This window comes from Amia ocellicauda, chromosome 15 (genome assembly GCF_036373705.1).
Source record: "Amia ocellicauda isolate fAmiCal2 chromosome 15, fAmiCal2.hap1, whole genome shotgun sequence".
NCBI classification, from domain to species: Eukaryota; Metazoa; Chordata; class Actinopteri; order Amiiformes; family Amiidae; genus Amia; species Amia ocellicauda.
This window is the reverse complement of record NC_089864.1, coordinates 21,124,949-21,141,569: the sequence shown is the minus strand read 5'-3', so window position 1 is coordinate 21,141,569 and position 16,621 is coordinate 21,124,949. Positions and strand designations below refer to the sequence as shown.

Below are 16,621 nucleotides of genomic sequence, written 5' to 3'. Positions count from 1 at the left end.
CAATTTCCAATCTCGTCATGGGAAACATCAAAAGCACCGTAGTTAAGGATTAAACTAAGCCAGAGAGGTCTCTGACTTTTCCATTGAAGAATTATTTTTAAAATTTCAGTTAAATAGGGTCCATTATTACCTAGGTCGATCCTATATAACTTGCAAGTAATGATATTAAAAAGCAATACTGAAGATAGGATTCTGGCAGAAGAATAATCCTGCTTTCATAATATCAATGGTAAACTATGACAAATTAAAGCATTGGAAATGCTTGATGTTATTTCTGTGCCTTTCGTGAGAAATGTTGATGGAAGAAGTATCAGCAAAAATAAAAAATAAAAGTTTTAAAAACTATAGCTTTGAAAACTATTCCTTATGATGTTTCTACTACTAGTCATCAGCAATCAGCAATACTTCATATACAAATTTAGAAGATCACAAAGATTGTCTTTTCACAGTGTATGTTCTAAGTATTATTTTCAATACACAAGGACAGAAAAGTGAATACAACAATGTAATCCTCAAAGCACTCATATCTAGTGTCAAAGGTGAATAAGAAGTTGATAATTTGACAGCACATATCAGTCGAGTAGCTTCTCTTTCTGGGATTTGCTTCATTTTCTTCCAAATTGCTTCTCTTGGGTGCTGTCTGCAAGGCTCAGACACCCCCTGCTACAAATCAATCAGTCTGGTCAGAAACTCCCACGCTAATTTGAAACTAACGCACGATTTCGAAAAACGGTTTGGTACCATTACATTGATACTATAAATATTATAAGGCTATCAGATAGTGCAAATGAAAACCATTGTAGTAAGGTGGTGTGAGGTTATTTGGATGTCAGTATGTGGGGGGAAATAAGTTTAGAAGAAACAAAGGAAAAACCAACACACACATAATCTCCTCTGTATTACAGGCGGTAAAAGACAGCTAAGATTGATTCTGGAAGAGGAATGAGGTCCCCCTATATCCCATCGACCACGCACAGCCAGATCTGCACAATACTCATATTTACAGCATCTATAATTTATACTGGTAATGCAGCAGGTCAGTGGGCTTTGTGCCTATTTCAGGAAACAATCTGGCATCAGGCTTTTATTAATTGCTTTTTGTTTGTGGAACCTCGAGTGGGTCTGTACGGTAATGGGAAGAGGGCTACTGTAGGTTTATTTTGTTCCCTGTGAATCGGAAGTGAGTCTGTAAATCACCGGAGACTCTTCTCAACACAAAGCAAGTGAGGCTGGGAAGGACGAGTGAAAATAATTCTGATTCTCACCCTTTTCTGCAGAGTCACACAGCACTTCAGTGTCTGTAATTCATGCTTTAATATCGGAGTAAAATAATTATGTCTTGGCAATTAATATCTAGCACAGCTTTTGAAAGACAGCCAATTGCAAAACATATAATAAATATAATTACTTTAAACTACAATTCATATCAATATACACAGAAATTTGTGTCGATCATGATTGCCCCTTTATAATAACAAACTCATATAGAGGCTTGTGTTAATCTGTGCTTGTACTGCAACAAAGAATGGATTTAAATCAACTGCAATCGATTGTGGTGCGTTGCTCTGCTTTGATATGCACTTCCTCCAGCTGACTTAGCTCAGACCCATATTACCTTTAGCCTGTGGTAGGAAACCATGCATAATCATTACTTAATTGCCCAAAGAGTGTAACTAATAACTGCAGCAATGGCTAATCATGTATTGCTATAACACCTTGTATTGGCGTAATTTTACATTAAAAATGTAAACAGCATACTGCCAATGCTAAAGGTTCAATTAACATATTTTATTAAGTATTAGTGTAATCTCATATGCTCTCCCCAGGGAAGCTTGAGAAAACGTATTTTAAAAGACTGGATTTCTCTCGTTTCTTTCTCCTGTGTTGCTACTGTTGGAGGTGTATGATGAGAATTGGAAGTCGATGTGAATTTTCACTTGAAGGTGGATAGATATTAAACTACCCTTTGGATCATGAAGCCGAAATGTCATGTTTATGACCCCTTACTTAAGAGATGAGAAACAAACACAAAGAATACGCATTTCTTTACACTGGAAGTTGTGTATTTCAAAGATATTAGGCCACAGACAAAGTCAGATGCTCAAATGACGATTAACTACTTCAAACATTTAGATAGAAATCCATTCCTTCCTCAGAGCAATTTCACATGCAGAGAGGAAGAACGGTTTCCACGTTCTTTTCATAATTAACCTTTCTAGTTCATCCCAAAGGTGTCTGATTTGAGGTCAGGACTCTGAGCAAACGTGCTATTTTCAACACTCCAGTAATGAATGTGACTAAAGGACATTTGTTACATGCTTTGTTCACTAGAATATGATGTGATGTGCCACCTGTTACAGACAGCTGTAGGGGTTCAATGTACAGAAGTGAAAGATGTTTAGACGTGCCACAGTGAAACTCAGATCAGGTAGGACAGAAATTAGGAAAGACACAATCAAAAAACAGAGATGCCAACACTTGTAGGTGTATTTTTTCCCCTCTTGAGCTCAGTAGCACTATGACTGCAAATCAAAATAAAGTATTGCAGTGTTTTCGATGCAAGCTAGATGTAGGACAGGCTACAGAAAAATAACAGCAACGGGAGAGAGTTTTTCAGGCGCAACAGGTATATTTCCCTATAGGAGCCTAAGGTATCTGTCGCCGAGACAACACCATAACAGAAAATAATAAAACCTGCCTCAGGATATCATTCACTCTCCAATTCTTCCTCAGTTCTCTCACAGTTAAAACTGCCCATGTTTTCTTGGACCAGCCTCTTAAGCCGCTATCTCAGCTCCGATCTGGGCACTTCTGCCTCGCAGGGACCAGGGCACCAGAATATATGACCCAGATCCCCAAATGATCTGACCCACCCCACACACACACACCTTTTCACATGTCTTTGAAGATCTGAAAGGGTTATCACAAACTCAGGAGCAATTCATCCCTCACTCCTTAAAATTCTTCCTCAAGTTTCAGAAGGCATGTAATTTTTTTTGAGCTCGTATACAAAATCTCCTGAATTAGAGAACTGCTTTGCATTCCACTGCAGTAATACCTTTCCCAGTGTCTTATTAACCTTGCCTGGTCTTCCACTTATTGCTTTGATAGCACACTGTCTGTCATCTTCCAGCATCAAGCACTGTGTATAACACTGCCCAAGTATAGGCATTATTTTCAAATGCCTTATGACTTATGGTTATAAGAAAATGTACTCAAAATCTGAGATATCAGCTGAGATTTCCATCTTCCCTTCCAAGACAGATTATAAATGGAGGCACTGAAGTGTATATAAGAAGCCACACAAAACAAAACTGCATTTGTTTTAAGTGCATTTCCAGTATGTATAGAATTGCCTGCCTTTAGATTACATTTATGTCCACTATCATAAATGTATGTGCTGTGCAGTTATTTAAAAGTATGTTTGTTATTCATCTTGCAAATTAAACTTTTGTATACTACAATATAATTTTAATCAAGGGTATATGTAGGTAATTATCAAAGCCCTCCTCACTTTTGTGTAGAATTGGGTTTAAGAAATAAAAGTAAACACTTTAGTTAAACATCATGGCACTGAGATACAAAACATCATATGCCTGTGTTATAATACCTAGAGACTTGACCAAAGCATAGAGATACCCAAGTAAAAAAAAAAAAAAAAAATGAAATAATAATTAGCAATGCACAATGAGCTGAAATCTAATCATAAAAAAAAGAGTACTTATGTCAAGATAAGAGTTTGTCTATTTTTATCTTTTTGCAGACATGAACCAAAATGTAATACCCAGTTATACTGTATGCAAAAAACTGTGGGTGGCAAGATCTCATTAAGACCAATTTATACAGCAACAGTAACAGTGTAGGAAGACCAAACTTTCACAAAACGTTTCCGAAATACTGTATTAAGGAAGAAAATATGTAAATGTAAAATTTTTGACGTATTTGAACGAACGCTACACAGATTAGGGATCAGTTTCCTTAAAACAGAACTCTCTCGCTGTAGTTAGTTCTATGCAAAATCAAAAGCAGCAGAACAATCAATTATTAAACTCATCTGAATTTCCTTTGCTCTTAAACACATTATGATGTCCAGGCAAAGACCAATACTCACAATTTTCTCTAGCAGGTGTGGCATCTAAGGTTTCTATTAATTGAATCTTTTGAAGCATGTATAGCTGAGCTTAGAATACTTTTAGTTAATAGCAATATAGTTTGTATGGTCTTTGTAATAATGACAGCTGTAAAGAATAATTATACATTTACAAACGGAAAGCAAGATTTGTTTTTCTGCTATATAGAAAACACTATATACTTCCACAGATCATGGAAAAGGCACTATCAATCTGGGAATTATACAAAATCCTGAGATATGGAAGTATTGTCAGAACTGTATGTATTTGTTTATTAATACCTGAATTTAAGTCAAGATATGATTCGGTCTAAACAAGATGTGCAAATTATGTAAATAAAAAAGCCAGAAGGACCTTTCCTAAACATTATCATTTTCAGAACAATAAAGATGGACATCCATCCATTATTTATTTTTAACAACATGACCTAAGGCAGTGGTTTTCAAACTTTTTTTCTGGCATTTTTTTTTTTGAATGACAAACCTTCGCGACCCAACTAACAATGACTACACAAAAAAGCACAGAACATGCAATCAGACACAGTTCATATGCCCCTATTTCTCATTAAGTACAATATTGTTGTGTTATCATATCACAAGACTGTTTGTTCATTAAGTAGGGTTGCTACCTGGCCTCATTTTTAGCCAATTATGGCTAATCGGTGTGGGATAATGGAAATGTAGATTTGTTAATGGGATAGTACCTGGAAGTTTGCATGTCTGATTTGTGAGATTTGTTTTTGTGTGAACAAAATATGATTAGCATCATCTGAAGGCTATTGCTCACTGCATCTGACAGCATTTGTAGTCCTTCACCTGAATAGTTGTCCGTCAAGGACATTGCACATTGGATACGTTTAAACCGTGCCAAGCACATAGCCTTTCCTGTTTCTTACACCAGTGCGCGCTTCGCAAACTACGCCACTGTTTCTTTACCTGCTCAACTACAATAATAATACATTTATTTATAACAGGCTCTTATACACAGAGTGCTACGAGTCAAGCAAGAGTCAAAACAGAGTTTGAGTTTGCAACGGGCTGCTGAAGAAAAAAAAAAAAAAACTTTTCATTATTTTTACAATGATTAAAAAAAATAAAAGAAATAGAATCACTAACAAAGGACACCTCACCATGTTGATTTGAAAGTGCAAATCTTTGTAATGAATGTAAGTCACATTTGTGTTGTTTTTCTGTGCTTTCTAGAAGAATTCTAGCTACATCAGTAGTGTCCTGCCCCTCCGTGATAGCTTGCCATATATTTTCTGTCTAATTATTTGCTTTGTTGTATTCTTCTTCATTCTTCATGGTTAGACAAGCAGATAAGCTTTTCCATCAATCCACATGTATTCCTACTGTTTTCCATCGGTCAATGTAATTTTTAACGCAGATGCAATTGGATCGAATCGTACTCACACCTCTGTCGAACAACAATGATGGGCTCGGTGTGCAAGGTGGGTTAGGGATACACACTATTTTTTTCTCTTTTCACGACAGTAAAAAGTTGTTGCATCATTGGATCCAGTGTTCAAAGGGCTAAATGCAGCCCTGGCCCTGGCCATTTGAGCGCCCTGTGCGATAGCACGATTCGAGGAGGAGGAAATAAGTTTCTTCTCAGAAACTGCAACACACCATTCCAGAAACAGTTCAGCCATTGACCATTGTCGGAGGTTAAACAAAGTAATCACGTCTTTGACTCTATGAAACTTAAACTCGATTATATCTATACCTGCACAGACAAAATATAGACATCATTCTAATTTGCACAGACCTAACTCCCCCAAAACACTCACCAGACAGCAAGAAAGCATGAGTATATTCTTACCACTAATGAAAGTTTACCCACCTGGCTTTACTCCTGCAAAGTCAAGTACAGACTCCGTTAAATCGAGATTGCTTTCACAAGGTTTCCAAACTTATTTCAAATATTTATGGGACAAATGAGCTGGTTGGTTTTTGTCAATATCACAGTCCAGTCAGGTGTGCAGAATGAGAGGCCAATGTGCATATCAGGCACAGAGTTCAGTCTATTTTTGTACTTTTGTCTTTATTGCTGTAAAAATGGAAAATCCCATATCGCATTTAAAAGTCGTTTGTGAAAGGCAAAAGCATCCAAATGCTAGCTTTACTTGGCACTGGATATTCCGTTGAGATAGTATCAATAAACAAGTGATGGAAAATGAACTGAATAGGCCTAGATCAGTGCCACCTAATTACATTTCTTGTACCAGTCTGTGGGATCCTCCTAATTGCTCTTTTAAGGTGGATTTCTCAAGTTTTTTTTGGGGTGTCGTCTCCAATTTAGGAGCAAAGCTGCCTCCATCCCTGATAACACACAACGTAATTTACATTATAATTTACATTATAGCTAACATTATACAACGTTGTGGCAAGGTTGTGTGTTAGCTTGGATGTCTTCTCTAATCAGTTTTGGGTCTAGACTTGGCGATGGATAACACTGGTGATCAGGACAGCTTGCTGTCGCTGAGTTTTTGGTGCTCAGTTGGGTGCTCACTAAATTGCCATGTTTACAGAGTGCTCTGCAGTATATTGCCTCATGTGGCTAGATAGTATTATTATTATATTTTCAGAGAAAACCAGAGAGAAAAATTACATTCTACATTTTGTTTTGGCGACCCATTTATAACCTCCCGTGACCAACCTGTGGGTCACGAAGCCAGACTTAACGATGACCTAAGGTATTACTTGGGCAAAAATAAAACAAAAATAACAACTGGCCCAAAACACTTGTATAATCTTATTTTTTTTTTTAAAGAAACGCTTAAGAAGTCAAACATGATGTCATCTTACCTACAACATGCAATTACTGTGCAAACTGTTATTTATTTTCCTGGAGCAACAAATCAAAACATTTGATTGAAAACGTGGGCTCATATGTCCTAATGTTTAGTGGTAGGCCTTCACTGATATGATGAACCAAGTGAGCCTAGGAGCCTAGCGATCAATCTACAGTAATCAATAAAGGAGTTTTTATTATACATGCATCTTGTCTTCAGTAAACATGTGGCAACTTTCCAAAAACAGCCCTTTTCTGCTAACACAGATTCCCTTCCTCAGAGTGGAGTCTGGAAACCTGTTAACATACTGAAATTCCCTCATGCATGACACTGGCAGGAAGTTGTAGAGCAGCACCAGAAATCACCAGCCGAGCTAATTTCACACTCCCCTGGTTCCAATACAAACAGGACAGTTGGTCACAGTTGGTTGCAGGAGATCTCAGGCCTGCAGACTTCTGTTTCTCTGTCCATGAGGATGTCATGGGTGGAAACAGGCACAGGTCACTTGGGCGACCTGCCAGACACATGCACTATAATTACAGCCAATAGAAAGAAGACAAAACTTTCTATGTAACATGACCAGTACTGCTGCATTCAAAAATTAACTTAAACATACCATTCTTGTATAGACATTAACACATACTGACATCAAATGTATTGGGAGAAACCTCAAAGTCCAAATATATAGAAAGACACCCTGCAACCTGTTAAATGGATTGTAATTATATATAAAAGACAAGAAACAACTTTGAGGAGACAGGGAATGCAATGCAAATCCAGTGGGAAAGAAAACGAGTGCCTGACTTTACCTATTTGTATTACATTTAAATGACAAAAGGACGCAGACTTTGTACTCTATTTGATGGATGGACTAGGATGACACTGGTTCATTTAAGGTTTGGGGAAAATGATTCTATTACGTCCCTAATGCAATCTGCTGTCAAATATCAAATAATTATTTTCCCTTTAGGCACTGCAATAAAGTCACAGAAAGCACAGCACCTGGGACTGGGTTAATCAGATCAGACACATCACTGCTCACTGACAAATATTGGCTTTTACAGATTCCATTCAACAACATTTTAGAGACTTTGTGACCCTTATTAAAGCAGTCAATGGCTGAAAACAGCTATTCAATTATTTTGCATTAAATTCAAATGTTGTTTCCTTCAGTACAGAGAAAGTTCATTTATTCCAACCAGGGCCTACTTTTTTTATTTAAAGCCAGACATCATTTTTCTATTCAATTTCGGAAAGCAGATACAGAACACTCAATACAATCAAAAGGATACCGCAGAACTAGAGCCCAACCGATACAGGTTTTCTGGGTCCGATACCGATAATTGGGAAGCTAAATTTCCCGATTACCGCTATATCTGCTGATATTTACGTTTTTTTTGTTAGCATGCATCCCTCAAATCTCTCCCCGTCAGAGAGAAGTTTTGTCAAATATACACTGAAGGCAGGATTTTTACATTTTACATAATAAACAACATTAATTAATACTTTTTTTTTCTTTATTTTAATTGCTATTTTGAATTTTGAAAAGCGATTTAATAAACGTTTAAGTAAAAATTCACGTCTATGTCTATGGCTAATCTTCAGTCATGACGAAAATAAACAATACTCAAAACTATGGATACTCAAATGCAGCACAGCCTTCAGAAACACTTTCTATTGGTTACGAGTGTTTTAGTAAAACACATGTTTATTGGTTTATGCGCCCTGTGTTTCTCAGTGGGGTGTGTTTGTTTCACACAGCACTCAGTAGTGCCGCTGCACCTGAGAAGCACTGTGGAGTCGGAAACTTCCAGGGCAAACTAAAGCACCATGTATGTTAAAAAATAATGGTAAATAATATAATATTATAATAACAACTGTAAAACCAAACCATATGTGCCGATACAGATATTGATGCAAAAGGCCAATATCGGCCAATAATATCGGTGCTCTGATATATCTGTCGGGCCCTACTCAGAACTCAGTTGAGGATATTTTTACTCAAAAACAGATTCCAGTAAAATTCCATCCAGTCAGGATTTAGAAGTTCATTCAAACTTCCAACTAGGATTTGAGGCCACTTATGCAAAGGATTCAACCATTAGGAAATAAATAATCTAACTCTGTATACACAACATCTGTTTGGATACCTTAAAGAATAACGTTATTGAAACTCCTGACTTCAGTATAATCAGCGCCATCGCAACAACACCAATAAGGCTTCACAGAGAGAATATATAAATCAAGAACAATTTCCACCAAGGGAATACACTATACCTAAAATATTTTACATCCACTTTTCAATAAGTCTTCAGGACACCAGACTGAGTACAAAGAGATTAGAAGATTGATGATACCTACTTAAATAACCTATCATTTGCTGACTAAATCATATTTTCCATAAATCAAGTAGAATTACAGTTTCAAGATCAAAAAATACATGAGTATCACCAAAGCAGTTCTGCAAATGAACAAAAGTGATGTTTAACAAATATCCCTTTCCCAGGGAGATTAAAATAAATTATATAAAACTAGAAGTGGTCAAGAAGCACCTGTATATTAATATCAGCAGCTGAAAAGCAGATGCCCAAAAGAAGGACAGCCAAGATAGAAGGATGCACTTTTGGAAGATTATGTTTGGGTCTAAAAGGGGGAACTGTCATTGCACTCATAGAGGTCAAGCTTCACACTCTGCAATGTTAGAGCTGGACTGGATGAAGGCTGGTGTGTAACATGCGTCAGTTGTAGTACTTGGCCACTTGCTCATCAAATCGACAGGAAACATCCTAGTCATTTTCATAAACCTTTTGAATGTTTCACGCCAATTCAAATTCCACAAATTCTACAAAAAAAAAACTGCTAAAAATAACTTTCAAAATAGTTCCTTGGACAATTATGTTACATCTTACATTAAAATGTAGATAATATTTTATTTAAAGTTCAAATTCAGGAAGTTCTGCATGAAAACAATATGATATATAAAAATCAAAGATCAAAGTGATTACAGTTATCTTTCATCTTTCACAACAGGTTCTCAGCTTCCTTTTTAATGTTTCACTGTTAAATGCAACGGTTACAAATTATGTATTTTATATAGATTATATTTTTAAATCAGCTTAATTCAAAGCAGGGTGAAGTTATGGCTTTAAAATGCCTGATTGTGTTATGTGCAGGACAGGTTAAGTCGCGTTATCTTGATGTAGAGTTTTAAAGTTTAATGACACAGGACATGGTTTGCTAATAATTGTCCTGGAAAGACCATCCCCTCGAGTCTAACAGATGACACTAACAAATTCCTTTACATTGCAAGCACTATAAACCTGAGGACACCTGACAGAGAAGACTGATCTTCCTAATATTCCCAGCGTATCCCACCACCATTATAACAGTCCACTAGGAACTGAATGATTTAAATGGAATAACATGAAGACAGGTCATGTGAAAGTCCTTTTAATGGCTTTGAGTACCGTGAAGAGTAAAGATGTAAAGACAGATGACAGGGTCAAACTGGGACAAAAAAGTTAAGATAAAAATGTCATCCTTACAATGATATTTGTGCCCACAAAAAGATCAAGTAAGGAACACTTTATTTTTTGATATAGCTTGGTACTATTATTACATTATGAGAAAAGTATTTGAGATTAAAAACTAACCTGTTAACTAATTATACTGTTTATTTAAAAAATACCCTACAAAATGACACCAAGGGAAAGAAATTAAGTGACTTTCCCAGGTGAAATGGAATGCCACATAGAATAAATTATTACTTTTATTTGAAATCATATTTAATTTAATAGCAGAAACAGGGAAGAAATCACAATCCGTGGGACACTTTGAAGATCAAAGTAATATCAATGGTAATATTTATAATATTCAGTCTGTGATTATGAGTCATAAAGTGTCAGTGAAACTTTTCAAAATGGTTTTCTTCCCCCAGTCCGGTTCTGTCGCCGACTCCACTACATCCTCCACTGATACACTATAGCTGCAGCCAATTAGACCATCGTTCACCTCCTGCCTTGCAAAACGGGTGACTTTGGGCGAACTTCAGAAACACTTCAAATGACAAACTGAAGGGAAAAAACAACTACAAAAAAAAACTCTGCTGCAACATATTTTCTGGTCTAACCATTCCAAAAATTGTACACTGATGTACAGACATGAAGCACTTAGGAAGTCTTCTGTGAGTATACAGAACAGACTCGACTGATGTCTACTTCTTGGATGTATAATTGGAATAAAATGTTAATGGCACACTAATATTTCACTCCTCCACTGCTCCTTGTGTCCTGTGGACTCATGGCTGAATAGCTGAAGCAAAGAAACTCCTCACCACTGCACACAGCTGATGTTTTTTCCCCTCAGGAATGTTTGCCCCAGGGTTTCTCACAGCAGTACCTGCAGGCTCTACACTCTTCGGGGACAACAGTTATACATCACCCTGATACACACAGCACACCTGACTTTGCTGTGTTGCTGCTGTTCCAGGGTTAACAAATCCTTAACCAATCAGTGTTAAGATTACTAAGACCTTACTGTGACCTTGTCAGATATCAGAGACTACTCATCATTTTTAAAAATGCAAAAGATGCCGCAGCCCTGCAAAAGGAGGTAATTTAATTTAGCAAAATACGAACAATGCTCATCTGAAATTAAGCAACCCATTATATTAAAGCTTTATTGTGCAAATTATTGTGAAATTTACACTTAAGCTATTCAACAAAGCTGTCTGATAAACTAAATAAATTCATTAATACTGCAATTTCACTGTGGTAAAATAATGAATATACTCAACATTTGAAAGAATGGAGGTCTTTGATATGTGACATCACAACTGCAAGGTCTTAATAATCTTAACATTGATTATTTAAGGAGTGTTAATCTTTTATATTGTTGCAGGAACAGCAGCAACACAACAAAGTCAGGTAGTGCCTGACACAAACTACAGCACTTAGTCTTCTGTTTAACATTTTGCCCATAGAGTTCAAGTTCAAAAAATAACGAATGACCCCTTAGGAGTTTCAGTAGATTTAACTTCATGACGATGATGATGATGATTATTTATACTTACATTTCTTCCTAAGAAGTATGAGCTATTTGGTTTCACTTGTATTTCAGAATTCGGTTATAACAAATGTACAATTTGGGTGGGATACACAAAACAGTCAATCGTTCGGAAGCATGTTCGATAAAGATCAGCTGAGTGGCCCTGGGAAACAGCGGACTCCACACTACAGGTAACTGTGATTCTTCAGAGAAGCTACTGCACACACTTGGCAGATGACAGATGTCTTAATCAGTCAAAAGCTCCATCCTTCAGCCACACCTCATACTAATAAAAGGCTTAAAAGCACACCATCAGCAATAATCGCTTTACTGTGTCTTCCATACAAATGAACAGCAGCTCAGCTGTGAGATACAAGCAATAGTGCATTTAATGATACAGGATAAAGTCGTGCATTTTAACTGTCAAGAACCAGGGAAATATATGTTCCTCTGCAACATAAACCTTGAAAGTACAGCTCACATCTGGGTATGTTCACGGAAAAATAAATAATTCAAAAAATCTATCTATGTATGTATCTATCTAAACTAACTAGTGATGGGTTTTATTTATATGAAAATAAATGTTGTTTTTCATTAAGTGGTATAGGCCTCATTTTTCCACAGGGGCCAAGGGATGCCACTATTTTAAACAGCAGATGCCTGAATCTCTGCAAAGCAAATTTCTTATAGAATGGAGACCGATTTAGGTCAGAGATTAAACAATCAATCAATCAAACAAAAAACAAAACACAAATCCATACATATTAATGGGGTTCTAAGAACATTTTACACACTACCTTTTGAAATTGCTACACAATTCCTAGGTGCAATTTTCCAGCATGTTCACATGGTCTCCACAGTGACGGTTATTAGTGGTGTCCATCTGGCCCACACCATCCCCAGCTATAGGGACATGTCATCTGCTTTCTTCACAGAGTGTTGCCTTCACACATCTCCCCGAGTGAAGCTGCCAATGCACAGCTCCCCCAACACTACAACTGAATTGTCAGTGTTATAGTTGCATTTTGTGTACAGCTGGGTGATACATCCCCAATCCCATTTAACTACCATACTGCAGAAAGACATTTCGTTAGAACACTTTACACACTGAATTTTGCAAATGATGTCCATAATAGCTCACTTAAGAAGAAAACTAAATTACTTCCAAAGAAATTGAATTGTATTATGCATATACCATTAATAAACACAGCTTCCAATAAAGCAGACAATGAAAATATTATGTTAGCCTGGTTTGCACATTCATTCATATAAAAAAAAAACTGAGTCAATAGTAATTCAGAAAAAAAAGGCTATAATGTCATATTTTTACTCCCCTGCAAGTTCTGAATCTTTCTGCGTGTAAAAAAGGTCTGATAACTGCTGCCCAAATTAAAAACCTAAATAAATAAATGTATACATAAGACTGATATGATAAATGACTATAAAAACAATGATCTGATATAATGATCTGATACCTTGTGTGACTATAAAAATAAATAAAAAAATGCTAACAATGCTAATAAATATCTACAAAATCACAAATCAATTCTAAATACACAAGAAAATACATCTGAAAATTGCCCAGTAGTGAACTTTACAGTCGTGAACTCCCAGAAGGACCTTGATGCCTGTGAGAGAAGCCGGCATGGACAGGGGACTGATCTCTGCCTCACCTGAGCCGGCCCCGGCTGTGTCTCCTGAGGGTGAGGTTGTCGCTCTCCCTCTCCTCCTGGACGCACTGCAGGGAGGGCGAGCGCGAGTGGGAGCTGCGGGAGCTGGCCGTGCTCTGCAGGCTGCTGTCCGCCACCTCGGGGGCCTGCTGCCCCGCCAGCTGTGGGGGTAAGCTCCTGAGCGAGGGGACGGGCGAGTGGGACGGTCGGCCCTCCGAGTTGATGTTGTTGTCGCTGGCGGAGCGCAGCAGGGTGCGCGGGGACGAGAGGGTGCCGCTCGTGGTCACTCGCCGCCGGTTGGTGTAAGAGGGGGTTTCCCTGAAAGGCACTGACAAACAAACAGAGGGCCCACGGTCAACACCAAGCTGATGGACAACTCTATGGACCAAGCTGAGCTCTCCTCTTACCCCTGACACAGATGCAACTGTGGATTTGGTTAAGGGTGCAATGCAGAATAGTGTTCAGTTTAGTCAGTTTAGCAAAAGAAGAGCAATTCCAAAGCTTACGTTGCATGAAAGCGTTTTTCGCTCCAATGCACTTTCCATCTGAGAAAATAATCCAGCTTTTAAATGACACTGTTTGAACCTGGAAATGTACTGAAAATAGAAAAAGATGGAGGTGTAATTCTATGAGAGAGTAACCAAACGAATTTTAAAAAGGTGCTGAGGAGATGATGCCATTTGAGAGGGATACCTGACCTCTTGCACTAGATGGCAATGTGCTACTTATACAATGAAAGTACAACTCAAGCTCCAATATAAACAACACCACGTCATCTGTATGCATGCGTTCATATCGTATCGAATGTCAGACCAGTTTAGGCAGGTAGCTTTAAATGAACGGACACTGAGAGGTTCACACATAGGACTGGACTGGTGTTGCCATATAAGGATAATAAACACCCGCATCCGAGGAACACAAAAGACTTGAGATACAAGAAATCCTGTGAGCGTTAAAGAAGATGAGTTTTAGAATACAGAACTAAATGACACAAAGTTCAAAACAGAACAAGGAGAAAAAGAGAGAATGAAGGAGCAAAAGAACGAAGGAAAGAAAGACAAAAGCGGTAATTCAGACATGCACACATCACTCCATGGGTTTGTACCTACACATATATAGAAACACATGCTTATCCTGCTTAATTAATTTCCAAGATGCTGCTTGTTTCATAATATACCTTGGGCTAAAAGTACAAGTTATGTACCTGTAAACAAAATTATAAAATAATATAATATACACATTATTTGATGTATAGACAAGTTTATCTTTATAATCTATAAATTATACTTTTGCACCCTTCGATGCCAGAATTTTGTGTAGGTCAAGGTGCATTCTATGGACTCAAATATGTCAAATGATTTAATGAAGTGATACACAAAATCACAATTTTTATTATTTTTTTATGATGCAAAAAGGTAATGCTTTTTGCCAATGGATTACCACCATGAACTGTAAATACAATACTAATATATTCAATGCAAACGAGCATTTACTGTGTAGGTAATAGAACAGGAGAATGGGGTTTAAAAGTTGAAAAATCTTCACATCTACAGGATGAAATATGAAGCCCTGGCACATGTGTCTGAGTGAGATAAGGAGTTTGACAGTTTCTTAGGAGGGCATAGAAAAGATTATAAACATGATAGACAAGAGACTCTGAAAGGGTTTTGTATCCCTCTGCAGTGACAGGCTTGATAAATTCCAAGATACTCCATAACACACTGCATGATGATGGATAACAAACACAATCTTTTATCAAGTGCTGCTAAACATGGTGGTCCACACACCTCAGCGGGCAGCAGAGAAGTCTTTAAGGGAGAAAATGTCAAAACTTCTCTAGAGTGATTTAGAATGATAAGCAGGGGCAAACAACACAGCCAACAGACAGGATAGCAAGAAAATTAACTCAGATTGTCTCTTGTGTTTTCTTTTTACATGAAAGTGTTTTCTTTTATTGGATTGTTTTACTGACACGTACTAAACTACAATGGACCAGTCCACAGCTGCCTCTTGTGGATGGAACTGTGGATGAAACTGATAAATGCACTGCCCCAAAACCTGTTGTCCTTTTGAGAAAATGAAACATCGCTTTGCTGACAAAATACTTCTTGGCCAAACACTGAGTATAAAAATAAATAATAGTTAATGGTGCACCACAAACTAATGCCTCTATATATAAACCACACACGTTTCCAGTTCTGTTTTGTTTATCGCAAACTCCCCTCGCCACCTTCACTGTAATTCCAGAAATAATAAAGCTCGGGAATGCAGGACGGTCGTTGTATTGATTGATGTATATGTGACAGTGACTTCGCAAGCCATATTTTTTGGGGAGTCTTCTGATGCAGCCTAATGGCACATTGATTTTCTCCTGCATATAACCACGGTTCAAACTGTATTCATAACTGTGTGCAAGATATCACGAGTGGATTTGTCAGTTTTACTGCATGGAGATTTCTTATGGTTTGTCAGTAATCTATCTATATCCCCATATGAAAAATAACAAGAACTGTAATCTATAATGGGGAAAGTTTAAAGATTAAGTTTGATGCTCTTTCATTCCATCCAAAAAGGAGAAATGGTGAAACTCATCTTAATGTAAATTAGGATAGTTCATGGCAAACAGGAATGGTTTATTATCAGTTAGAAGTGGCAATTACAGCCGGACTGATGGAACTTGCTGAATATTAACGTGGCATCACTTTGAGGTGGGGAGGCATTTAAAATGAAAAGCATCCGATTGCAATCATTGATCAGAAAGGAAAAACTAAAATACTGATTTTGGTTAGATTTTCAGTGTCCAGTATGATCATAATTATTTTAATAAACCACATACTGTAGCACTGAAAATGTTTGCCTTCTTAAAACAACAACCATAAGCAATAGCTGAAGCTTAGAGTAAAAGCACTGCTAAAAAAAGCCCTTGCGTTGTCATTATTTTTCATTTTATACTCTCAGGCTGTTAAGAGTTCCTATTTTAA

The 16,621-nt window shown here is 37.3% G+C and overlaps 1 protein-coding gene across 1 annotated transcript in view; it reads right to left on the bottom strand.

Moving 5' to 3' along the window:
* Positions 1 to 16,621, bottom strand: part of shank3a (SH3 and multiple ankyrin repeat domains 3a) — a 385,335-nt gene that overhangs the window by 148,669 nt on the left and 220,045 nt on the right. The window contains exon 12 of the mRNA XM_066724020.1: positions 13,644 to 13,968. Within this exon, the coding sequence (XP_066580117.1) occupies positions 13,644 to 13,968 (325 nt within the window). The remainder of the gene's footprint in view (positions 1 to 13,643; positions 13,969 to 16,621) is intronic.